General features: G+C 48.4%; 1 protein-coding gene across 1 annotated transcript in view; it reads left to right on the forward strand.

Moving 5' to 3' along the window:
* pelp1 (proline, glutamate and leucine rich protein 1) overlaps nucleotides 1–26323 on the forward strand; it is a 61050-nt gene extending 34727 nt beyond the window's left edge. The window contains 8 exon segments of the mRNA XM_063048752.1: nucleotides 1995–2083; nucleotides 5608–5724; nucleotides 7393–7543; nucleotides 8605–8770; nucleotides 9282–9337; nucleotides 20207–20410; nucleotides 22329–23783; nucleotides 25930–26323. Of these exon segments, the coding sequence (XP_062904822.1) occupies nucleotides 1995–2083; nucleotides 5608–5724; nucleotides 7393–7543; nucleotides 8605–8770; nucleotides 9282–9337; nucleotides 20207–20410; nucleotides 22329–23783; nucleotides 25930–26025 (2334 nt within the window). The 3' untranslated portion in view covers nucleotides 26026–26323.
* Nucleotides 26324–27095: the final 772 nt, after the last annotated feature.

A 27095-nucleotide genomic window follows, 5' to 3' on the forward strand; every position in this document is an offset into this window, starting at 1 on the left:
TGTCCAAGCACCGGGTCCTGAGTATAAAAGCTAGGAAGCAAGGTTGCAGCTCTACAAGATGTTGGTTTAGCCACATCTGGAGTATTGTGTGCAGTTCTGGCTACCCTGTTACAGGAAGGATGTGGAGAGGATGCCGTAAAGTTTTACCAGGAGGCTGCCTGGATTAGAAAACTTGAGCCATAAGGCCAGGATGGACAGACTTGAGTTCTTTTGGCTGGAGAGGCTGAGGGGAGGCCAAAAAGAAGTCTATGAAATTTGATAATGAATTTAATTCTAGTGGTGGAAATGTCAGATACCGCCAAAAAAACTATTTCACGACATGTGTCAGTGATTCTGATTCTATTGGAGGTGATAACTTTAAGTTGAGAGGGGGAAAGTTTAAAAGAAATTTACGAGGCAATTGAAATGATTTATTGTTATTACATGTTCTGAGGTGCATTGAGAAGTTTCTCTTGCAAACTGTTCATACAGATCGGATAATTACATGGTGCTTTGAGGTAGAACCAGGTAAGACAATAACAATGCAGAGTAACTTTAACAGCTGCAGAAAGTGCAGTGCAGGTAAACAGGGTGCAAGGTCATAATGAATTTAGACTGTGAAGTCATGAGTCCATTCAATAGTTTTATATCTGAGGTAGAAGCTCTCCTTGAGCCTGGTGGTGTGTTTGTTCAATATTTTACACAGAGTGTAGATGACTGGGGATGGTGGTGGAAGCAGATATAGTGTCGTAGAGTCATAGACAGGTGGCAGAGGAGGAATGCCAGGAGCCGAGGGAGTGGTGTGGGTGAAGACACTCACAGCGCTGACACACCAGGCAAGGTCATTTGATTCCAAACAATTGGTTTAATGTCTCTCAAGTGCTTCTCATTCCCTCCCCTCTTGCTTCCCCATTTCCCAACCATGATTCCCCTCTCCCTGCCCCTTCCTACTCTCAGTCCACAATAGAGACCCATATCAGAATCAGGTTTATCATAACTCGTGTGTAATGTTTTTTTTGCGACAGCAGTACAGTACAAAACATAAAATCACTACAGTATTCTGCAAAAGTCTTAGACACCTTAGCTTTATATATCAAATCTCCCCTCAATCTTTTATGTCCCAAGGAATAGTTATAACCTATTTTTCCTTATAACTCAGGTCCCCAGTCTTGGCAATAACTTTGTAAATTTTCTCTGTTCTTTCAACCTTGTTTGCATCTTTCCTGTGAGTAGGCGTGCAAAACTGTACACAGTTCTCCAAAGATAATAGCAATGTTTAAGAGGCATTGGGACAGGCATCTATACAAGACAGGTAATGGAGGGGCAGTACAGTCTGATAAGATTAGTTTAGGTTGGCACCAATATTATTACAGATTTCGTAGTCCAAAGGGTCTGCTCGAATGCTGTACTCTACTATGTCCTATATCATTTACTCCCCATTTTGTTAAATATTGGAGAAGTGCCCCGTGTTAAGCAAAGTATCTATGCCGTGGTGGATTGGGCATGTGGCCAAGTGGTTAAGGCAATGGACTAGCGACCTGAAGGTGGTGAGTTCGAGCCCCAGCTGAGGGAACGTGTTGTGTCCTTGGGCAAGGCCCTTAACCACACGTTGCTCTGTGACGACACTGGTGCCAAGCTGTATGGGTCCTAATGACCTTCCTTTGGACAACATCGGTGTCGTGGAGAGGGGAGACTTGCATCATGGGCAACTGCTGGTCTTCCATACAACCTTGCCCAGGCCTGCGCCCTGGAGAGTGAAGACTTTCCAGGCACAGATACATGGTCTTGCAAGACTAACGGATGCCTTTATTTATTTATGCCGTGGTAATTACAAACGTTTGTAGTTAAATATATCCATCTTGGGAGCAAGCTACCAGCTATAATTAGATATTTTGAACTTGGGGAATAAAGATACGACTGCGAAGGTTGTGAAGTATTGCTGAGCATGACGCCGTCTTTGGGTTTGTCCTCATTTGTCCACTCAGACCTCTTGCTTTTGACATCTTCCTTGGCAGAGCTGGATAGGCGAGGGACCACTGAAGCTGCTAGTCCTGCCGACAGTCCACTGTGACGCCCTTGAGATCCTCTCTGCTCTCATCACTGTGTAAGTGTTACCTGTCCAGTTAGTTAATTGTGTATCAACTCCCTCGCCCTCAACCCCACTCCCCCGCCTCCTCCATTGACTATGCATAATTGTTAAGACTTGTCCCTTAGCGTCCCACAAGATAGTTGAAGGCTGTTTGGCCATTGTGTCAATGCTAGCACTTGCTGAGCACTTCTTCCCTCCCGATAATCCTGCAAGTATTTCTCTTTATAATCTAATTTGCTTATAAGTGAAAATAAAAAAAAACACACACACATGCCAGAAATATGAAATTTAAAGAAAACTGGAAATGTTTCGAAGCTTCCATGTAGAGAGAAACGGATAAAACTAAACAAGAGAATTTCGTAAAAAAGTAGGAAATTGGAAGTGTTCAGCAGGCTGTGCAGCATCTGTGAAGAGAGAAACAGAGCTTGCATCGTAGGTTGTCAAAACCAAAATCTAATTCTGATGACTTAAAATATTAACTGTGTGTGTGCCTCTCTCGTGTGGTCTGACCAATTCCTTATAAAACCTTGCATTTATAGTGTAGTTCTCTTGAATGCTAACATTGCATTTGCCTTCCTTATCACCAACTCAACCTGCAAGTTAATCTTTAGGGAATCCTGTACAAGGACTCCCAAGTCTTTTTGCACCTCTGATATCTGAATTTTCTCCCCATTTAGAAAGTAGACTATGCGTTTATTTTTTTCTGCCAAAGTGCATGACTGTACACTTCCCAACAATGTATTCCATCTGCTAATTCTTAGTCTAGATTCTCCCAATCTGAGTCCTTCTGCAGACTCCCTGCTTCTTCCACACCATCTTCCCCTCCACCTATCTTTGTATCATCCTTAAACTTGGCCACAAAGCTATCAATTCCATCATCCAAATTATTGACATACAAGGTGAAAGGAAGTGGTCCCAACACCAACCCCTGTGGAACACCATTAATCACCTGCAGTCTACTTGAAAACGCTCCCTTTATTCCCACTCTTTGCCTCCTACTAATCAACCATGGGCTAGTATCTTTCCTGTAATACCATGGGCTCTTGTCTTGTTAAGCAGCCTCAAGTGTGTTACCTTGTTGAATCGTCATCATCACTATGTGCTGTGGGTGATCATGGTCTCCATGACCACATTTGTTCTTGGCAAATTTTTCTACAGAATGCCTTCTTCTGGGCACAGTCTTTACAAGACGGGTGAACCCAGACATTATTAATACCCCTCAGCGATTGTCTGCCTGGTGTCAGTGGTCACATAACCAGGACTTGTGATATGCACCAGTTGCTCATATGACCATCCACCACCTCACCACCTCACCACCTCCCATGGCTTCATGTGACCCTGATCCAGTGGGGGGGGGGGGAGGTGTGGCTAAGCGGGTGTTACAGCTTGCCCAAGGGTCACCTGTAGGCTAGTAGAGGGAAGGAGTGCCTTACATTTCCTTTGGAAGAGATGCATGTCCATACTGCTACGCAACCTTGTCAAAGGCCTTCAAAAAATGCGAGTGAACAATGCCCATTGACTCTCCTTTGTCTACTTTGCCTGTAAGACTGGTCTTGACACACCTCTGGACCATCGTAAATCCATCACTGGACTCCTTGTGGTTTGCTTACCAACCACACATTGGAGGCAAGTACGCCAGTATCGTCCTGCTTCAGCGAGCTTACACCCATCTGGATGAGCCAGGCAGCACTGTGAGCGTCATGTTCTCTGATTTCTCCAGTGCTTTTAACACCGTGCGACCTGCTTTACTAGGGAGTAAGCTCACCAAGATGCATTTGGAGGCTCCATTAGTGTCCTGGATTACAGAATACTTGTCCAGACGGCCACAGTATGTGAGATTGCAGAGCTGTGTATTAGATACTGCGGTTAGCAGCACAGGGGCACCTCAGAGGACTGTCCCGTCCCCCTTCCTGTTCACTGTCTACACCTTGAACTTCAGATACAGCTCAAAGTCCTGCCACCTACAGAGGTTTTCGGACGATTCGGCAGTTGTGGGCTAGAATAGGTGAGCTCAAGAGGCTGAGTACAGAAGAGTGGTGGACAACTTTGTTGAGTGGTGTGGGCTGAATCACCTGCAGCTCAACATCACTAAGACAAAGGAGTTGGTGGTGGACTTCATGAAGGTGAAAACGCCCTGCATTCCCATCTCCATCAAGGAAACAGATGTGGAAGTTGTCCAGGACTCCAAATATCTGGGAACTCACCTGGATAATAAACTGGACTTGACTAAAATTACAGGGGCTCTGTACAAGAAGGGACAGATCCGACAGTATTTCCTGAGGGGGCTCCGGTCATTCAACATCTGCAGTACTATGCCGCAGATGTTCTATGACTCAGTGGCGACCAGCATTCTGTTCTACGCTGTACCCTGCTGGGGCAGCAGGGTGAGAGCAGCTGACACCACGAAGATCGATAAGCTCATCAGGAAGGCTGGTTCTGTCCTGGGGGTGGAACTGGATTCCCTAGTGGTTGTGTCTGAAGAGGATACTGCAGAAGCTACAGAGCATTATGGAGAATCCCTCTCACCCCCTCCATGACATACTGGACAAACAGAGGAGTTGATTACAGACTGATTCCACCGAGGTGCACCACTGAATGCCACAGGAGATCCTTTCTCCATGTGGCTACAAGACTCTACAATTCCTCCTCCTCAAGTATGTAAGCGTATGGTTTCATTGCACATCTGTATTTTGCACTGTTACTTTTTAATGCACAGTTTGTGTTCTTTCTCGTGCCTCAGTGCTTACATTTTGTATTTTAACATATATATTTCTGACTGAGCAACCTTGCAACAATATTTTCCTTTGGGATAAATAAAGTTGTATCTTATTTTCTCAATGAATTCTAACAGATTTGTCTTTTGTTTCCCATCTCTTTCCTTGAGACAAGATAACCGACTCTTAAATCATTTTGACATGCCCAGTTTATCACATGGCAAGGGGAAGAGTTTAAGATGAACTTCATTCACTTATTTAATAAACTACATACATAATAACACTCACAGAACGCTGGGGAAACTCAACAGGTCAGTCAGCATCTATGGAAAAGAGTAAACAGTTGATGTTTTGGGCCAAAACTTGCCCTTGATCTTTCCCACCCACCTGGCTTCACCTATCACCGCCAAGCCTTCCTCCCCCGCATTCCCTCCCACCTTTTTATTCTGATATCTTCCCCCTTCCTTTTCAATCCTGAAGAAGGGTCTCGGTCCATAGAAGTTGCCTGACCTGCTGAGTTCCTCCAGCGTTCCGTGTGTGTTGCTTTGGATTTTCAGCATCTGCAGACTTTCTCGGTTTGTGTTGTTATGCACATAATAGAAAATGGAACAGCGCTTTCACCTGTCCACTTCTTCTACATCTCCCCCTCCCCAACCCCAACTCTGCACTGACACTTTTATTCCAGTACAACACTAAACCTCAAATACCATGGTTATTGCTCTCATAACGGATAACACCCTGGGCGTACTTAGTGCTGTTCGATCTTTCTCCCTCCCCTCCCCTGCGACGTACCAGGATGTGAATCTGTTGTTTTCTGTTCATCAGGTGCAAGAAGCGTCTGCTGCGTTTTGCTGATGTCATCTGTAGACTCTTCCCTCAAGTCCTGACGGCATGGGGTTCTCCCCGCGACACAGCCGTGCCCGGCCAGGAGAAAGCATACAGGTTAGGTTCCATGCTGAGAGACTGGTTTGTGGGAATCATGACAGAGTGGAGGAGAGGGGTTGTTGGGGTTGATGGGCAGCATTCAACAGCGCCCATGGTTTTATTTATTATTGAGATACAACATGGAACAAGCCCTTCCAGCCCTTCGAGCCACGCAGCCCAGCAACTCCTGGTTTAACTCTAGCCTAATTATGGGACAATTAACAATGACCAGTTAACCTACCAACTGGTACGTCTTTGGACCGCGAGAGTAAACCGGAGCACCCGGAAGAAACCCACACGTCAGGAGTACGTACTAGGTCCTTACAGACAGTGGCGGCAACCTGTACTGTAAAGCGTTGTGCTAGCCACTGCGCTTCCATACCGCCCCGAAGGTCAGCTTTGGATAACTTAGACTGCTCCCCTGCGCAACAGTGTACCCAGCGTGATCCCATTCTCCCCGTGTCTGCGTGGTTTTCCTCTGGGTGCCCCGGTTTCCTCCACCTTCCAGAGACGTATGGGTTAATTGGTCACATGGGTGTAATTAGATGGTGCGGGCTCGTTGGACCAGAAGGGCCTGTTACTGTGCTGTGTCTCCAAATGAATAAATAAATATCCATGTCTAGTGGGAGGGATTGTGAAAGATGAGCCATAGAGGTTGACAAACGGCAAGAAACTGAAGAGTGGCGATCAGTCTGTGGGGAGAGAAAGAACTTGCATTTCTCCCATATCTTGTGTCACTCATCTCTTATGATGTGGGTGATCATGACCATGACTGTTCTTGGCAAATTTTTCTACAGAAGTGGTTTGCCATTGCCTTCCTCTGGGCAGTGTCTACTAGACAGGTGACCCCGGCCATTATCAGTACTGTTCAGAGATTGTCAGCGTGGTGTCAGTGGTCACATACCAGGACTTGTGAAATACACCAGCTGCTCATACAACCATCTACCACCTGTTACCAAATTTGACCCGTCAAGTTGTCAGAGCTATCTGTCCCATTAACCTATCCCTCTTCCACGCCCTTTAACTGCCTCCTCTTCCTGAGTGATTCCTCAGTTGAGTCCGTACTGACTATCAACAAGCCATTTACATCGATTCCATTTATTCTTTGCACTTTCCTACCAGCTACCCCCAGAATCAACCTCTCTCGCATGCCAGGGGGGCAAATTGCAGGGGCCAGTTACAAACCCATGCACTGTTGGGATGTTGGAGGGAAACCAAACGCCTGGGGATAAACCTATGCCATCATGGAGAACGTGCAAGCTCCAGACACGCACAGACAGATACAAGCACGTACACAGTGCCAAAGGTGGGGATCGAACTCGGGTCTCTGGAGTTGTGACCTCTACCCACTGCACCTCCTCATTGATCCTAGTTTACTGACTGACTGTTCACTTCAGCCCCATAATGTGAAATCAGCTTAGAGCTTGGTGCTCAGATCTTGTTGGGATCTGACTTCAAATCTGAGTCAGGCCCGGAATATTTATTTAATTTCAAATTGATGTTCTTGGAAAGGATTGTATTTGATCAAAGCTGCTCCTACATGATTGCAATGTTAAAGCATAGTTGGGGAAGAAAGATTGCAATCTTCCTCAGTTAACTGCAGATGAGTACTAAGTGCTGGTTTGGTTTGATTCCTGAGGGTGAACAGGACGAGGGAAAACTAATGCCACACAATCGTTCTTGCAGCTCTGTGAGAGTGAAGGTGTATGAGGTGCTGGAAACATGGGTGAAAGTCTGTGGGGCTTCCTCAGGCGTTCTCCAGGGCACGTTCCACCATTCTGACGTCCTGTTGGCTAACCTACTTAGCGATATCACTCCCGTGGTGGACACACTGAAGGTGAGGAGATCCACAGAGTGAGGGTAGGAGAGGTGGTGGGAGTCAGTTTGCTCAGCATTGTAAACCAACAACTTGTATTGTGAAATGGGGAGAGGCTCCCGACAGCATAGAGTCAGGCAGTACAGAAACAGGCCCATCAGCCTGACTGGTCCATGCCTGTGTTTATATATAAAAAAAAAGTTGCCCCCTCAAGTTCCTATCAAATCTTTCCCCTCTCAACTTAAACCTATGCCCTTGATTTCTTCCGTTTTGGGGGAAAAAGGACATTCACCATTTGTATACCCCTCATGATTTTATACTCCTCTACAAAATGGTAGAGCACCCTTAGGAGTATAGCGTTGACTTGAAGTCAAACTAAAACCTCTCAGAGAATATGTATGGTGCATTTCCTCTCCACCCCCACCTTCCACCTGCCCCTCCACGCCTCCCTTTCTCCCCCTCCAACCCCCCCCCCATCTGAATGCCAAAGTATGTGCTACTTTGGGGAGCATTCCCATCAGTCCCTCTCCCCTCTCCCCACATTCCAATGAACTCACCCACACTAAGGGTAATTTACAGAGGCCAGTTAATCTACGAACCTGCATGATTTTGGGATGTGGGAGGGAACTGGAGCACCCAAGGGGAAACCCATGTGGTTAAAGGGAGAATGTGCAAACTTCACACATACATATACACACGCACACGCACGCACGCGCGCACACACACACACACACACACACACACACACACACACACACACACACGGAGGTGGGCACAGAAACAGGCAGGGGGGGAATACGGAGTTATACGGAGGGGTCAATTGAAAGATATGGGAGAGACGGATAGCAGGATGGAGCGGGGAGGAGAGACTAAGACAGCAGGGTGAGGTGGGCTGGGCTGGGGAAGGAACTGAAGGCAGGGGGTGGGGGAAGAAGAGACAAGACAGAAGGGAGATGTGAGGTGTGGGAGAGATGGGGATTGAACCTGGATCTCTGGAGCTGAAAGCTTGAACTCCCCCAAATTCTGGCTGCAACTCCAGCTGCCCTTACTGGTGTTGTGACTTTTGGCCTTTGCCCTTCCAGCTGCAGGGGGAGAGACCGGCGGGCGACGGGGCCCAGTCACAGAACTACGGCAAACACGCCCACAAGAAGCAGAAGCTGATGGACCTGAGCGAAGGGTCCACCATGCAAGGGCAGAAGAAGAGAGACCTGAGCGCCAACAGTGATGTCTGCTTGGCGGCACTGAGAGGTACCTGAGAGGTTAACCCTCCCTCACCGCGGTGAAGGTCTGCCTGACGTGTCCGCATTGAGGCTTGCTGAGTTTTACCTGATCCCCACCCGCTTCGTTGCCCTTACTTGGTGAGGTCAAAATGTACAGGAGTGTGCGCAGAGTTCAGAGCTGCATGGCACCACTCTCATCAGACGCAGCCCCTCAGTCACTCCCATTGGAGTGAGGGTGATTCTCACGCCTGGTCACTGGACTGAGGAAGGTCCACTCTTCGCTCCTGGCTCGTTTTGTTGTTTTGCTGAGACCATGTCGCAATCCCAGTGACCACATCTGTATCCCTGGCTCCCAGTGGCCGCGCCGGGTGGTGTGTAGCCTTGCACTAGCGACTGTGCAGGCAGACCCTGACTGGAGTTTGGCAGAAGCCTGTGGTGGATGCTGACTCTGCGTCCCACCCGCCCTCCCATGCTGCCGGCTTGGCGACAGAATTATGTCACCCCCTGGCTCATCACTGTGTTTCCACCCTCTCCCACAGTCTGCAGCAGTGTGATCCTGTCCAGCGGAAGTTTCCTGAAGGAGGAGACCCATAAGGTGCGTGAAGGTGGCCACTCCTCTTCTCGTTTACGTTCCTAAGGGGGGAGGGTCTGAGGCTGCGCTGAGGGTTGGGGGGGGAGTGCATAGCGATTCCTTTCCGCCCCCGGTGGCGTGCGGGAACTGGTGACCGGGAAACAGCAGACCTTTTTTTTTTTGCAGCATCCCATTAGACCCACTTCACAGCCCCGCAGGCAAGCGCCTGATCAGGGTAGTGCACTGGGGTTAATTCTGACACATCTAAAATCTGATCTCTAGCTGACTGGAGTTCCTTCAAATGGGGCTACTAATGAATCAAGTTTAATATTACTGGCATATATTTAATGTAAATAGATAGTGCAGAAATAGAGATAAATAGTGAGGTAGTGGCGATGTTTCTCTGGTAAATAGATAATTAACATGGAAAAGAAAGTGGGTGCAAAGAGGGAAGGGCCAAATGACCTTCATCAGCACTAAATTGAATCTTTGGAAGGAATCGCTCTTTTGGTCTTTTCCTTTTGCCGGGTTTGATTCCAGCTTTTGATTCAGCCAGGCATGTGTTCTACTTTCCGTTTTTGTTTCTAGTTCCTTCAGCAACTTGTGACAACAAATAAAAGAGCAGTTTTAGTTCCTTCAGGGTTCTGACCTTGGGTGAGGTGGTTGAAATGTTGAAAGGGAGTTTACTTTGCTGCCTGAACTCTTCTTGGAGAAGAAGGTGACCAAATGCTTGGTCAAAGGAGCTGAAGCTGTGTGGTGGGGGGAGAATCCCATTAGACCAACTTCACGTTCCTTGAGATAAGCGCTTGATCAGGTTAGTGTTCTGGGCTGATCCAGTTGTAGCATTCGAGGAGCCTTTTAACGGAAATGACAGCTGTTTTCATCTGTCAGTTCAGATTCATTTATTTATCACCCATACACCGAAACATACAGTGAAATGTGTCGTTTGTGTTAAGCAACAGAACCTAAGGATGAGAGTGAGTAAATATGTGGCAGATGGAATGGTCCTGCATTTCGGTAGACGGAATAAAGACATCGAATGTTTTCTAAACGGGGAGAAAGTTCAGAAATCAGTGCAAAGAGACTTTAGAGTCTTAGTGCAGAATTCCCTAAAGGTTAACTTGCAGGTTGAATCATTGGTAACAAAGGGAAAATTCACTGTTAAGCATTCATTTTGAGAGGACTAGAACATAAAAACATGGATGTATTGCTGAGACTTGATAAGGCATTGATCAGACTGCACTTGGAGTATTGTGAGTAGTTTTGGGCACCATATCTAAATAAAGGACATTTTGGCATTGGAGAGCCTCCAGAGGAGGTTTACAAGAATGATCCTGGGAATGAAACTGGGGAGCTTATGATGGCTCTGGGTCTGTACTATTGGAGTTCAATAGAATGAGGGGGATCTCAATGAAACTTACAGAATATTGTTAAGCCTAGATAGAGCAGATGTAGAGAGGATGATTCTCATAGTTACAAAGCCTAGGACCGGATGGCACAACCTCAGAATAGAAGGACGTCCCTTTAGAACAGAGATGAGTAGGAATTTCTTTAGCCAGGTGGTGGTGAATATAAAGCACAGATGGCTATGGAGGTCAATTCATGAGGTGTATTTAAAGTGGAGATTGATAGGTTCTTGATTATTAAGGGAGTCAAAGATATGGGAAGAAGGCAGAAGAATGGTGTTGAGAAGGAAAATAAATAAGCCATGATTGAATTGTAGCGAAGAATAAATGGGCTGAATGACCTAATTCTGCTCTGGTGTCTTAAGGACATCAACATAGCATGCCCACGTTGTTCAGTAGAACAACGGCACTAAACCATGCCCTCCCCTTCTCCCCCACCCCATTTTACTCACCCACCTACTGATATCCACAGATGGTCCTCCAACCTCCAAGTAGTGCCCAGAGCTGCAGGTCTCTTCTTTGTGAGGATCCTGTGGGACATTCTCCAGCCTTTTGAGAGGCAAGTAGGCTGTCAATTGACTTGTCCAGTAGCCAGAAATATTTGTTCCATTAACCTGAGAGGGACTTGAGCGTCATCTTTCTGACGGGTATGCTTTGCCTGGTCTAGAAAGCATGCCATGGAGTCCTGGAACACTACAGTACGGAAACAGGCATTCGGCCATCTAGTCACAAACGAGAAAATCTGCAGATGCTGTAAATCCAAGCAACACACAAAATGCTGGAGGAACTCGGCAGGCCAGGCAGCAACTATGGAAAAGAGTACAGTCAACATTTCAAGCCGAGACCCTTCTGGGGAATAAAGTCCTAACCTGTTCAAACTTTCCCTATATTCAGGTCCTCAAGTCCCAGCAATATCCTTGTAAATTTTCTTTGCACTCTTTCAATCTTATTTATATTTTTCTTGTAGGTAAGTGACCAATATTGAACACAATACTCCAAATTAGGCTCACCAACATCTTATACAATTTTAATATAACATCCCAACTCCTGTACTCAATACATCGATTTATGAAGTTCAGTGTGCCAAAAGTTTTCTTTGCAACCCTATATACCTGTGATACCATAGGAATTATGGATCTGTATTCTCAGATCCCTCTGTTCTACCTCACTCCTCAGTGCCCTAACACTCACTCTGTAAGACCTGCCCTGGTTTGTCCTCTCAAAGTGCAACACCTCACACTTGTCTGCAGTAAATTTCATTTGCCATTTTTCAGCCCATTTTTCCAGCTGGTACAGATCCTGCTGCAATCTTTGATAATCTTCCCCATGGTCCACTGCACCCATAGTCTTGGTGTCATCCACAAATTTGCTGATCGATTTTGCCACTCTATTATCCAGATCATTGATATAGATGACAAACATCAATGGACCCAGCACTGATCCCTGCAGCACTCCACTAGTCTCAGGCCTCCAGTCAGAGGCAACCATCTACTACCAATCTCTAGCTTCTACGAATCTGATGTCTAATCCAATTCACTACCTCATCTTGAATGCCCAGCGACTGAAGCTTTTTGACCAACCTCCCATGCAAGACCTTGTCAAAGACCTTGCTAAAGTCCATATAGACAACATGCACTGTTATCAACTTCATCAACTTTAGTGGTAACTTCCTCAAATATCTCTGTAAGATTGTCCAAAGCCTTGTTGACTATCCTTAATTAGTCCTGTCTATCCAAATACACATATATCTGTTCCCTTATAGAATACCTTCCAATAACTTCCCCACTATGATGTCATGCTGTCTGGCCAATAATTTCCTGACTTATTCTTAGAGCCTTTCTTAAACAACAGAACAATAGTAGCTATCCTGTAATCCTCTGGCACCTCACCTGTGGCTAAGAATGTTTAAATATCTCTGCTAGGGCAATTTCTGCACCAACCTCCCACAGGGTCTGAGGGAACAAACACATTGTCAGACCCTGGGGATTTATCCCCCTCCCAATTTGCCTCAAGAAAGCAAACACCACCTTCTCCTCTGTAATCTGTATAGGGTCCATGACCTTGTTGCTGCATTGCCACACCCACACATCTTTAGACTCTGTCTATTTCCTGATTAAATACAATTGCAAAAAATCCATTTAAGATCTTTCCCATCTCCACGCATAGGTAACAGTTCTGATCTTCCAGCGGACCAGTATTGTCCCTTGTTATCCTTTTGCTCTCAATATACCTGTAGAATCCCTTGGGATTCTCCACCTTGTCTGCTGGAGTAGTTTCATGTCTTCTAGCACTCCTGATTTCCTTTCTCAGTGCTGTCTTGTATTTCTTGTACTCCTCAAGTACCTCATTTGTTCCTCTCTGCCTATACCTGCTATGCATTTCTTTTGTATTCTTAACCAGGGCCTCAATATCTCTCGAAAGCTACGGTTCCCTAAACATGTTAGCCGCCTTTTATCCTGACAGGCACATAGAAGCTTTGTACTAAAAATTCCACTTTGGTAGGCCTTCCACTTACCAGGTACACCTTTGCCATAAAACAACCTGTACCAATCCACACTTGTCAGATCCTTTCTGATACCACCAGCTGGCCATTCTCCAATTTAGAATCTCAACCTGAGGACCAGAACTATAAACAACAGGAATTCTGCAGATGCTGGAAATTCAAGCAACACACATCAAAGTTGCTGGTGAACGCAGCAGGCCAAGCAGCATCTATAGGAAGAGGCGCAGTCGACGTTTCAGGCCGAGACCCTTCGTCAGGACTAACTGAAGGAAGAGTGAGTAAGGGATTTGAAAGCTGGAGGGGGAGGGGGAGATGCAAAATGATAGGAGAAGACAGGAGGGGGAGGGATAGAGCCGAGAGCTGGACAGGTGATAGGCAAAAGGGGATACGAGAGGATCATGGGACAGGAGGTCCGGGAAGAAAGACGGGGGGGAGGGGTGACCCAGAAGATGGGCAAGAGGTATATTCAGAGGGACAGAGGGAGAAAAAGGAGAGTGAGAGAAAGAATGTGTGCATAAAAATGAATAACAGATGGGGTACGAGGGGGAGGTGGGGCCTAGCGGAAGTTAGAGAAGTCAATGTTCATGCCATCAGGTTGGAGGCTACCCAGACGGAATATAAGGTGTTGTTCCTCCAACCTGAGTGTGGCTTCATCTTTACAGTAGAGGAGGCCGTGGATAGACATGTCAGAATGGGAATGGGATGTGGAATTAAAATGTGTGGCCACTGGGAGATCCTGCTTTCTCTGGCGGACAGAGCGTAGATGTTCAGCAAAGCGGTCTCCCAGTCTGCGTCGGGTCTCACCAATATATAAAAGGCCACATCGGGAGCACCGGACGCAGTATATCACCCCAGTCGACTCACAGGTGAAGTGATGCCTCACCTGGAAGGACTGTTTGGGGCCCTGAATGGTGGTGAGGGAGGAAGTGTAAGGGCATGTGTAGCACTTGTTCCGCTTACACGGATAAGTGCCAGGAGGGAGATCAGTGGGGAGGGATGGGGGGGACGAATGGACAAGGGAGTTGTGTAGGGAGCGATCCCTGCGGAATGCAGAGAGAGGGGGGGAGGGAAAGATGTGCTTAGTGGTGGGATCCCGTTGGAGGTGGCGGAAGTTACGGAGAATAATATGTTGGACCCGGAGGCTGGTGGGGTGGTAGGTGAGGACCAGGGGAACCCTATTCCTAGTGGGGTGCTGGGAGGATGGAGTGAGAGCAGATGTACGTGAAATGGGGGAGATGCGTTTAAGAGCAGAGTTGATAGTGGAGGAAGGGAAGCCCCTTTCTTTAAAAAATGAAGACATCTCCCTCGTCCTAGAATGAAAAGCCTCATCCTGAGAGCAGATGCGGCGGAGACGGAGGAATTGCGAGAAGGGGATGGCGTTTTTGCAAGAGACAGGGTGAGAAGAGGAATAGTCCAGATAGCTGTGAGAGTCAGTAGGCTTATAGTAGACATCAGTGGATAAGCTGTCTCCAGAGACAGAGACAGAAAGATCTAGAAAGGGGAGGGAGGTGTCGGAAATGGACCAGGTAAACTTGAGGGCAGGGTGAAAGTTGGAGGCAAAGTTAATAAAGTCAACGAGTTCTGCATGCGTGCAGGAAGCAGCGCCAATGCAGTCAACTGTCGGAGGCAGAACGCTCTGTTCTCAGTAAGGGCCTCACGTTTGTCCCCCTTCGCCCACACCTCAGCGAGTTCCGTGTTCGCCACGATGCGGAACTTTTCTTCCGCCGTCTCCGTCTCCGAGCCTACTTCTTCGGCAAGGACTCTTCCACCCCCACCGATGACCTCTTCTCCCGTCTTCGACCCTCCTCTTCTTCATGGACACCCCGCTCTGGTCTTCTGCCTGCTCTGGATCTCTTTATTGCCAACTGCCGACGGGACATCAACCGTCTCGACTTCACCGCACCTTGTCCCCATTCCAACCTCACTCCTTCGGAACGCTCTGCTCTCCACTCCCTCTGCACTAATCCTAACATTATTATTAAACCCGCTGATAAAGGGGGTGCTGTTGTAGTCTGGCGTACTGACCTCTACCTTACCGAGGCACAGCGACAACTCGTGGATACCTCCTCTTATTTACCCCTCGATCGTGACCCCACTAAGGAGCACCAGGCCATTGTCTCCCACACTATCAACGACTTTATCCGCTCAGGGGATCTACCATCCACTGCTACCAACCTTATAGTTCCCACACCCCGCACTTCCCGTTTCTACCTCCTACCCAAGATCCACAAACCTGCCTGTCCTGGCCGACCTATTGTCTCAGCTTGCTCCTGCCCCACCGAACTCGTTTCTGCATACCTCGACACTGTTTTATCACCCCTTGTTCAATCCCTTCCGACCTATGTTCGTGACACTTCTCACGCTCTTAAACTTTTCGATGATTTTAAGTTCCCTGGCCCCCACCGCTTTATTTTCACCATGGATGTCCAGTCCTTATATACTTCCATCCCCCATCAGGAAGGTCTCAAAGCTCTACGCTTCTTTTTGGATTCCAGACCTAATCAGTTCCCCTCTACCACCACTCTGTTCCGTCTAGCGGAATTAGTCCTTACTCTTAATAATTTCTCCTTTTGCTCCTCCCATTTCCTCCAAACTAAAGGTGTAGCTATGGGCACCCGTATGGGTCCTAGCTATGCCTGCCTTTTTGTTGGGTTTGTGGAACAATCTATGTTCCGTGCCTATTCTGGTATCTGTCCCCCACTTTTCCTTCGCTACATCGACGACTGCATTGGCGCTGCTTCCTGCACGCATGCAGAACTCGTTGACTTTATTAACTTTGCCTCCAACTTTCACCCTGCCCTCAAGTTTACCTGGTCCATTTCCGACACCTCCCTCCCCTTTCTAGATCTTTCTGTCTCTATCTCTGGAGACAGCTTATCTACTGATGTCTACTATAAGCCTACTGACTCTCACAGCTATCTGGACTATTCCTCTTCTCACCCTGTCTCTTGCAAAAACGCCATCCCCTTCTCGCAATTCCTCCGTCTCCGCCGCATCTGCTCTCAGGATGAGGCTTTTCATTCTAGGACGAGGGAGATGTCTTCATTTTTTAAAGAAAGGGGCTTCCCTTCCTCCACTATCAACTCTGCTCTTAAACGCATCTCCCCCATTTCACGTACATCTGCTCTCACTCCATCCTCCCACTACCCCGTTAGGAATAGGGTTCCCCTGGTCCTCACCTACCACCCCACCAGCCTCCGGGTCCAACATATTATTCTCCGTAACTTCCGCCACCTCCAACGGGATCCCACCACTAAGCACATCTTTCCCTCCCCCCCCCTCTGCATTCCGCAGGGATCGCTCCCTACACAACTCCCTTGTCCATTCGTCCCCCCCCATCCCTCCCCACTGATCTCCCTCCTGGCACTTATCCGTGTAAGCGGAACAAGTGCTACACATGCCCTTACACTTCCTCCCTCACCACCATTCAGGGCCCCAAACAGTCCTTCCAGGTGAGGCATCACTTCACCTGTGAGTCGACTGGGGTGATATACTGCGTCCGGTGCTCCCGATGTGGCCTTTTATATATTGGTGAGACCCGACGCAGACTGGGAGACCGCTTTGCTGAACATCTACGCTCTGTCCGCCAGAGAAAGCAGGATCTCCCAGTGGCCACACATTTTAATTCCACATCCCATTCCCATTCTGACATGTCTATCCACGGCCTCCTCTACTGTAAAGATGAAGCCACACTCAGGTTGGAGGAACAACACCTTATATTCCGTCTGGGTAGCCTCCAACCTGATGGCATGAACATTGACTTCTCTAACTTCCGCTAGGCCCCACCTCCCCCTCGTACCCCATCTGTTACTCATTTTTATGCACACATTCTTTCTCTCACTCTCCTTTTTCTCCCTCTGTCCCTCTGAATATACCTCTTGCCCATCCTCTGGGTCACCCCCCCCCCGTCTTTCTTCCCGGACCTCCTGTCCCATGATCCTCTCGTATCCCCTTTTGCCTATCACCTGTCCAGCTCTTAGCTCTATCCCTCCCCCTCCTGTCTTCTCCTATCATTTTGTATCTCCCCCTCCCCCTCCAACTTTCAAATCCCTTACTCACTCTTCCTTCAGTTAGTCCTGACGAAGGGTCTCGGCCTGAAACGTCGACTGCGCCTCTTCCTATAGATGCTGCTTGGCCTGCTGCATTCACCAGCAAATTTGATGTGACCAGAACTATACTTTTCCGTAATTACCTTCAAACTAAGGGCATTATGATCACCATATGCAAAGTGTTTCCATACACAAGCTTCTGTCACCTGCCTTAATAGGAGATCTGGTATCACACGCTCTCGAGTTGGGACCTCCTGGATACATTTGAAAAACTCTTTCCTGTCCAACCGTTTTATAGTTTGAGATTCCCAGTCAACACGTGGAAAGCTAAAATCGCCTATCACAACCTTATGTTTCTTGCAGCAGTCTGCAATTTCTCTACAAATTTGCTCCTTTAAATCGCGTTGGATGCTCTGTAACATAATCTTGTATTCTCTCTTATTCCTCAGTTCTACCCATAAAGCTTCACTAAACGAGCTCTCCAATCTGTGCTGACTGAGCACTGTCTGGATATTTTCCCTGATTGGTAATGCAACCCCTTGCCCCTTTAATCCTCCCTGCTCTATCATGTCTGTAACAACAGAACCCCACAGCAATGAGCTGTCAGTCCTGCCTCTCCTGCAACCAAGTCTCAGTAATGGCTACAATGTCATAATTTCCTAAGCTCGTCTGCAATGAAATATGCGCAGATCAGAACATTAGTTCCACCATCCTGACTGTGTATGTAGGCTTTACAACATCTTTCTTCACAGCCACTCGACTGTCTGTTCTGATAGTCTTGTTCCCATCTCCCTGTAACTCTAGTTTAACTCCCCCCCCCCCCCCAGTGCACCACTAGCAAACCTTCCAATAAAAGATGTTATTCTCCCTCCAGTTCAGGTGAGACTGGTCTAATGAGGAAGGTTGAGCAAGCTAGACCTTTTCTCTTTGGAACATAGGAGGATGGGAGGTGAATTGATAATTGTATAAGATGACGAAGCATAGATCAAGTGGACAGCCAGAGACTTTACAGGGTGCAAATACTAATACCAGGGAGTGTAAATTTAAGGTGATTTAGGAAAGCATGGTGGGGAATGTCAGAGGTAACAGGGACTGGTGGGTGCATGGAACACACTGCCAGGTGTGGTTGTAGAGGCATTTAGGGGCATTTGAGGCTCTGAGATGGATGGTAGGAGAATGGAAGCCTATACAGGAGGGAAGAGTTAGATTGATCCAAGAGTTCAGCACAATGTCATGGGCCAGAGGGCCTGTACTGTAATGTTCTAAGTTCAAAACAGTAACTAATTAACAGCTGATAGTGTACTGTTGGGGGTTTATAAAGCAACGGGAGCCTGGCGACTAGGGATAGGGAATCTGGAGCGCACTGCCGGTGCTGGAGCTACAGGCAGTCACAGCAGTTAAGAACTACCTAGACTCTCCATTTCTAGAAGGTATAGTGGGTGGTAAGGCCCTTTTTCATGGAAAGACCATGATCACCCACGTCATACGACATGATGCACAATGCTCTAAGATAAGAGGGCTAAAGGTTAAAGGAGATGTGCAGGTCATGAAATGGATTCTGTACAGACAGAAGAGATTTGATTTAATTTGGCATCATGTTCATCACAGGCATTGGGCCGAAGGGCTTCATTCCGTGCTGTACCATTCTGTGTTCAATGTTCTAGCCAAGTTCTTACACTGTTGATGCATGGGAAGTTACTGGTCAAGTATCATAGAGTCTCACAGCTTAGGAATGGGCATTTTGCCTCACACAACAATGCTGATCTTTATGCTCAACCTCATTATCATCATCATCATTACGTGGCATAACGTGGGCAATCATGGCCTACAGAAATGGTTTGCCATTGCCGCCTTCTGGGCTGTGTCTTTACAAGCGGGTGACCCCAGCCATTATCAGCATTCTTCTGAATGCACAGGAAGGTAATAAGTTGCAGAGGGTAGTGGAGATGGCCTGGTCTGTCACAGTAACAGCCCTCCCTACCGCTGACAGCATCCACAGGAGGCGTTGCTTCAAAAGGCAGCATCTATCATCTAGGGTCCCACAATCCAGGCAAGCCTTTTCATTGCTACTGTCAAGTAGGAGGTGCAGAAGCCTGAGGTTTCAGACCACTGTGTTCAGGAACAGTTACCTTTCCTACAACCATCAAGTTCTTGAACCAACCTGCACAACTCTAACTCTACCTTGGCAACAGAACATACTGACCAACTTGTGCACTACCATGAACTTGTCTCTGATTGTGTCTGGAAAGGAAGTGGAGAAGAAGCCAGAAACTAATGAGGAGGGGGTATCTATACTGAAACCTATTGAATGTTGAAAGGTCTCGATAGAATGGATGTGGAGAGGATGTCTTCTATGGTGGGGAAGTCCAAGACCAGAGGACACAGCCTCAGAATAGAGGGGTGTCTTTTGGAACAGAGTGGTGAATCTGTGGAATTTGTTGTCACAGGTGGCTTTGGAGGCTAAGTCATTGGGTATATTTATGGCATTCTTGATTAGTCAGGGCATGAATGGATCCAGGGAGAAGGCCAGAGATTAGGGCTGAGATGGAAAATGGATCAGTCATAATGAAATGGTGGAGCAGACTCAAGGGGCCAAATAGCCTAATGCTGCTCCTGTATCTTGTGGTCTTTTCAGTCCCAGTGAAGTGTCTCAGCCCCCTTCAATACCTGACCTGCTGAGTTCCTCTGGCATTTTGTGAGTTTTGCTCTGGATTTCCAGCATCTACAGAATCTCTTCTTTCTGATTGAGTCTTGTCTTTCTTTCTTTGACTCTCTCACTTTGTTGTCTTGTATTTTTCATGTATAATTTACAGAGCATTATGTGTCAGTACCTATGTGCCTGTGATGTTGAGGCAAGTAAGTTTTACATTGTACCTGTGCAAGTGATATTAACCTCGATGACTTGATTTAATGTATTTCCTCTCTCCCGCTGCAGAAATTCCACGAGCTGGTGCTGCCCCTGCTCCTCCGCATGCATCAGGGCTCGAACTCCCCTAGCCCCTACCTGCGGGCGGACTGCCGCAAGGAACTCTACCGGCTGCTGCTTTTCCTGCTCCTGGTGCCCAGCCCCAGGTGGCCACCCCCCTTGCACTGCGCTGTTCGAGCCTTCAGCCAGGGACAGAACGACGGGAACACTGAGGTAAAAACAGGGTTGAACGTTCCCTTACCTGTGTGTTAACATCTCTTGTTTGTGTTTGCTTCTCTCTGTCCAGTGCCTTTGCCTTAATTGATGCCATGGCTTAGGGTGTAGAGCTGCTGTTTCACAACTCCAGAGACCCAGGTTCAACCCTGACTTATGCCACTGTGTGTCCCAGCCTATGCAGAGTATACACAATCTCTCTGTGACCATGTAGGGCTACCCCAGGTGCTCCAGTTCTTTTGCACATCCCAACGACCTGTGGGGTTAATTGGCCACTGTACTTTGACCTCCTAGTGCAAGGGTTCCAAAAATGTTTTTATGCTATGGACCAATAGACCCCAGGTTGGGAACCCCTGCCCTAGTGTGTGGGTGAGGGTTAGAATCTGGGAAGAATTGATGAGATCGTGGAGAGATTAAAGACAGACGGATTGGTGTAAAAGGGTGCTTGATGGTCAGCAAGGATTTAATGGACCAAATAGCCTATTGCCGGGCTGAAGAATACTAACAAATGAAAATGTTCAGAGCAGCAGGATCAAACTGAGTTTGACCTTGAGCTGCATGTGGTATGAAGGCAGATGACAGGGGCTCCACAGAGAGCTGTCATGGACTGGGCGGGTTTTCCCTTCGGATACTCCGATTTCCTCCTTCAACTTAAAGCAAGCCACAGGAGGAACTCAGCGACAGGCAGCATTTGCGGATGCATCTTTCCTGCTCTGTGCTGGGGAGTGTTTTACTCGTGATGGACTGGGCCATATCTGCTGCTTTTGTAGGGTTTCATTATATTGGCCATCTCCTCTCTGCACTTACAGTCCTGATGCAGGGTCCTAACCTGAAATGTCGACAGTCCCTCTGCCCCCCACCACTGCTGAGTTCCTCCAGCAGCTCGCCCATTGCCTCAGGTACCGGCACGTCTACAGTCTCCTGTGACAGGCATGTAACAATGGGTAGGTGGGTGGGTCGTGTGCACCCGTTCACAGAAATGACATTTTACTCACCTGCTGACCTTCCCCGCTCTGCATTCCCATCAGCTCTTCCCAGACTTTTCCACTGAAACCCACACTCATTGAAGTGGGGAGGGCGTTCACTGCAGCAAATTTAACTCTTCTGCTCCCACCCACCTGCCCTGCACACCCTTGAATTTTCCACCGAAACCCACTTGCATTGGGGGGGGGTTGGTGATGGCATCACTGTGGCTATTTTAACACTTCCCTGCCCCTCTGCATTCCTGTCAGCTCTCCCCAGATTCAGATTTATTTTTCAAATGTACATAAAAACAAAACAGTGAAATGTGGCATCTACGTCAGCAAACAGCACACCCAAGGGTGTGCCAAGGGTGGCCCACAAGCCACAAGCAACAAACAACAAAGGCAAAGCAGGCCCCCGTTCCTCCTTCCCTCCTAATGCACACACACAGTCCTCTAACCCCAGGACAAATCTCTAGCTTTCCTGAATCTAAAAGCTGATCTAATCCCTGCATTTCTGTCAGCTCTCCCTGGAATCCTCCACCAAAACCAGCATGCATCAAAAAGTCAGGGGTGGGGGATATGCAGTGTTCACTGTGGTTAATTTAAACTCTTCCCCACCCCACTCCTGCATTCCTGTCAGCTCCCAGACTTCTGTTGAAACTTATTTGAGTTGATGGTGGGGTGGGGGGGGGGGTTCATTATGGCCAACTTAATCATTCCTGTTAGTTCTCCCCAGATTTTCCACTGAGACCCACTGTGTGAAGGGGGAAAGAGTTCAGTATGACTGATTTAACCCTTCCTCTTATCCCTGCCTATCCCACATTCCTGTCAGCACTCCCTGGATTTTCCCAACAAAATCCATGTTCTTCGGGGGAGGTGGGAGCATAGTCACCGAGGCCAATTTAATCCTTCCGGTGCCCCCAACTAAATTGTCATTCTGTTTGCATCTGTAGGTGGCGGCTTTCTGCGCTGAGGCCCTGGTGATCTGCAACTGCGTCATCCACCCACGGGTGCCTCCGCTCAGGGTGTCTCTCTCCGGGACAGGGCCGGGGGCAGTGGCGGGGGTGGGGGCCCCCTTCAAGCCACAGCCGACGGACGCACAGCCCCTCATCGAGCAGCCCCCACCGCCCTCCTTCACGGCTACCCGCCTCCCGCCTTCGGGGCTCCCTTCCCTGCAGCCCCGCTTCTCTGGCCCCCCTGCCACTGCCCCTCCAGTGCTGGGCTTCCCCCCGCAGCTTAGCCTGGGCCCAACCCCGGTCCCCGCAGCTGAGGGGGAGACCGAAGCAGGGGTCCCTGGGGACGAAGACGCCCTCCTGGGGGACGGCGGTCGGCGGCCGGTCTTCATCCGCTACGACAAGGAGGAAGAGTCAGATGTTGAGATCTCACTGGAGAGCGACTCTGACGACAGCGTGGTCATTGTGCCCGGCGGCCTCACTCTCGAGCGGGCCTCTCCCGAGGCCAGGAAGGAGGAGGCGGAGGAAGTGGAAAAGATCGTTGTGGCCTCGCCACCCCCCAGTCAGCCCCAGGCACCTGCCCCACCCCTGGCTGCCCCCCCTGCTCAGCCTCCCATGGCGGAAGAACCCAGGCCAGAGGCCCAACCTCTGGATGAGGACCTGACTGTCATCAACATTAACAGCAGTGAGGACGAGGAAGGAGAATACCCTGAGGATGAGGAAGACTACTATGAGGAGGAAGAGGATGAGGAGGACTATGAGGACGAGGAGGACTTTGAGGAGGGGGAGCTGGAGGAGGAGGAGGAAGAAGAGGAGGAAGAGGAAGGGGAGGATGAGGAGGAGGAGGACGATGAGATGGACTACAAGGGGTTCGAGGAGCTGGAGGAAGAGGAAGAGGAGATATTCAGTCGGGGCCAAGGTCCGGCGTCTGAGGACGAGGGGCTCCTGGCGGGAATGAGCATGCAGCTGGCAGAGGCGGGCCAGCCGGAGCCCGGAACCACTCCACCAGCCGAGAACGGGACACAGGAGGTCGCTTCCCAGAGGGATGGCGGGCAGGAAGAACCGGTGGCAGAGGTGGTGGCACCCCCGGAGCCAGGGACCGAGGAGCAAAGTCCTGCAGGGAAGACTGACGCCCTACCAGAGCAGAGCTCCCAGCCCACAGAGGAGGTGACAGCTGGGGCCCAGACTACCCTGGATGATGCAGCAGAGTCGAGGGAGGAGTCCGTGCCAGAGGAGGAGAGCAGGCAGACGCCAGTTACCGAGAGCAGAGAGGAGGGAGCGTCTGAGGAAGCCGGCGTAGAGGATGGAGGGCCCATCCAGGAGCCCGAGGGGAAACCAGAGGCTGGGTCCCCAGCAAAAGTCCCAGAAGTTACAACAGCAGCTGTGGAAGGGAGCACCAGCGACCAGCCCCAGCCAGAGGAGGTGGAGATGTCTGAAGAACCTGCTGAAGGCAAGGTGAGACCTAGTCTTTGATACAATCACTTGTACTGTTACAGGAAGGAGTCATACAAAATTACAGCACAGAAACAGCCGAGCCATTTAAACTGCCTCTTCTCATCGGCCTGCACCGGGACTATAGCTCTCCATACCCCTACACTCCATGTAGCTATCCAAACTTCTCTTAAACGTAGAAGTTGAGCTTTCATGCACCACTTGCACTGGCAGTTCATTCCAAACTCTCATGACCCTCTTCAGTAAAGAAGTTTCTTCTCATGTTCCTCTTAAACTTTTCATGTTTCACCCTTAACCCATGATCTCTACTTGTAGCCTCACTCATCCTTAGTGGAAAAAAGCCTGCTTGCATTTACCCTACGTATACCCCTCAAAATTTTGTATACCTCTATCAAATCTATTCATTCTGCATCTTCTATGTTCCAACGATTAAAGTCCTAGCCTATCCAATCATTCCTTATAACTTGGGTCCTCCATACTGGCAACATCCTTGTAAATTTTTTCTCTACTCTTTCAACCTTATTTACATCTTTCCTCTGGGTAGATGACCAAAACTGCATTAGGTCTCACCAATATCTTATACAGCTTCAACATAACATCCCAACTCCTGTACTCAGTACTTTGATTTATGAAGGCCAATATTCTTTATGTAATGACCTTATCAACCTGTGATGATGCCACTTTCAATGAATTATGGACCTGTATTCCCAGGTGAATGTTTTGGAGAGGATGCAGAAGAGGTTCACCAGGATGCTGCCTGGATTAGAGAGCATGTGCTACAGCAACTGTAGATAGAGTGGAAACTGAGATGTGCAGCATCCTTGTGTTCATGGCTAGGTACTTGGAACGTAACCCAGTGGCCACTTTATTAGGTCACCTGCTCATTAATGCAAATATTTAATCAATCACGAGGCAGCAAGTAAATGCATAAAAGCATGCAGACATGGTCAAAAGGTTCAGTTGTCACTTAGACATCAGAATGTGATCTAAGTGACTTAGACTGTTCTGTCAGGTGGGGTGGTTTGAGGATCTCAGAATCTGCTAGTCTCCTGGGATTTTCACACACAACAGTCTCGAGGGTTTACAGAGAATGGTGCAAAAAACAAAAAAAATCCAGTGTGCAGCAGTACTGAGGGTGAAAGCACCTTGTTAATGAGAGAGGCCAAGGGAGAATGGCCAGACTGGTGCAAACTGACAGGAAGGAGACAGTAATTCAGATAACCACACTTTACAACAGTGGTGTGCCGAAGAACGTCTCTGAATGCACGGCATGTCGAACCTTGAAGTGGATGGGCTACAGCAGCAGACAACTTGGGACCACACAGCTCTGGAAAAAGGAAATTGGCTTTTAAACTCACGAGAGAGCATAGGCCATCAACTTTTTGCTGTTGATGTTTCTGTAGCAGGCAATTTCTTTTTTATGAGGTCGAGTTGCTAGCTCGACGCTCAACCCAGCACGGATGGAAAGCATGCCAGGGGAGCCAGCTGGATTCGAACTTGGGAGCCTTTGCTCCGAAGTCTGGCGCTGATGCCACTACGCCACCAGCCAGCTTACACAGTTCTAAGTTGTACCTACAAATGTTTGTAATAAAGTAGCCAGTGAATGTAGAACGGCTTAGTGGGAAGAGCCAGGAAGGCTTCAAAGCTTACATGTTGAGTGGTAGGGCACTGAGGTGTTTGGTAGAACAGAAGAATCTGGGAACGAAGATCCATAATTCCTTGAAAGTGGTGTGACAGATAGTATTGTAAAAGGAGCTTTTGGCATAATTGCCTTCGTAAATCAGAGTACTTGAGTACCACCTTCAGGCTCATTGCTTCGACCTGAAATGTCAGCAGGTGCTTTCCTCCCTACAGTTGCTGCTCAGCTCACTGGGTTACTCCAGCAGGTTGTGTATCGTTCCAGACTTCACCATCTGCCATCTCTTGTGTCTCTTACTGAATTAGCCCAGGTTTTCTATAACTCCCAGGCCTGATCAGGCTGTGTCTGTACGTACAAAGAGCATTCTGCAAGGTGCTGAGGCAGTTCTGCTCTGGTTAGTGCCAAACAGGCGCTGTTGCAGACTGTCGTCTCTGCACAGCTCCCCAGTGAGACCCTCCTCCACTGGGTCACTTACTCAATGTGTTTTTCCTTGCTGCTTCTGTCTGTCAGGCCCCCAAGGATGAGACGGCAGCCATGTTAGCTGACTTCATAGACTGTCCACCGGACGAAGAGGATGTGGCTGAGGTCCCGAGATCGAGCAGCTGATCGTGTCCTGGTGTGCAGAGGACCAGAGACGACTGCAGCAGTCAGACTTGGAGCCCAGGTTGGCCGTGTTGACGTGCGAAGCTGCTTGTTGTAGGCTGGGGTGGGTTAGCTGGCTGTCTAGTTATACTCCGGACTGCTACCATGATGCCTGGCTCTGGATACAAGGGGTTAAGGCTGAGGTAACTCAAAAATACGTGTTTATGTGTACGGTTGTGTTTTCTATGACTTTTTTAAAATATAAATTGTTAAACGTGCCTGAACTTGAGTCTAGTGCATGCATTAATAAAGAATGTTACAATTCGTTACCACTTTCTGCCCAGCCTATGTTTCACAGTAGAACTGTTACTAAACCAAGGTTCTTTATTTTGGGAAAGCACCACCAAGTAATAAGTGAGTGTGAAGGCCTTTTGAAGCGAAAACCATGTTGGTCGGAACCCCCCGCTCTGCCTGTAGTAGTTGGACCTGACGCTGGGTCTCTCGCCAGGTCTGAAGTCGAGTCTACATTTTATTTCAAATTAAAATAGGGAGTGGGGTAGGAGGGGAAGAGGAATATACCCGTCATTGTCCTTAACAAAGTGCTAAAGTGCTACACCTGCCCATTCACCTCCACCCCCACCTCCATTCAGGGCCTCAAACACTCCTTCCAGGTGAGGCAACACTTCACCTGTGAACCTGCTGGGGTCGTCTATTGTGGCCGGTACTCCTGATGCAGCCTCCTCTACATTGGTAAGACCTGTCATAAATTGGGAGACCACTTTGTCGAACACCTCCGTGCCATCCAACAAAAGTGGAACTTCCCAGGGCCAAACATTTTAATTCCCATCACAACTTTGTGCCAAGATGAAGCCACCCTCAGGGTGAAGGAGCAGCACCTCATTTCCATCTAGGTAGCCTCCAAACTGATGGCATGATTATCAATTTCCCACCCCCTCCCCTCTTCTTCTATTCCCCATTCTGGCCTTTTACCTCTTCTCATCTGCCTGTCACCTCCCCTGGGTCCCCTCCTTCCCTTTCTCCTGTGGTCCACTCTTCTCTCCTATCAGATTGTATTTCTGCATGCCCACCTACCC

The sequence above is a fragment of the Mobula hypostoma genome, chromosome 5 (assembly GCF_963921235.1).
Source record: "Mobula hypostoma chromosome 5, sMobHyp1.1, whole genome shotgun sequence".
In the NCBI taxonomy this organism is placed as follows: domain Eukaryota; kingdom Metazoa; phylum Chordata; class Chondrichthyes; order Myliobatiformes; family Myliobatidae; genus Mobula; species Mobula hypostoma.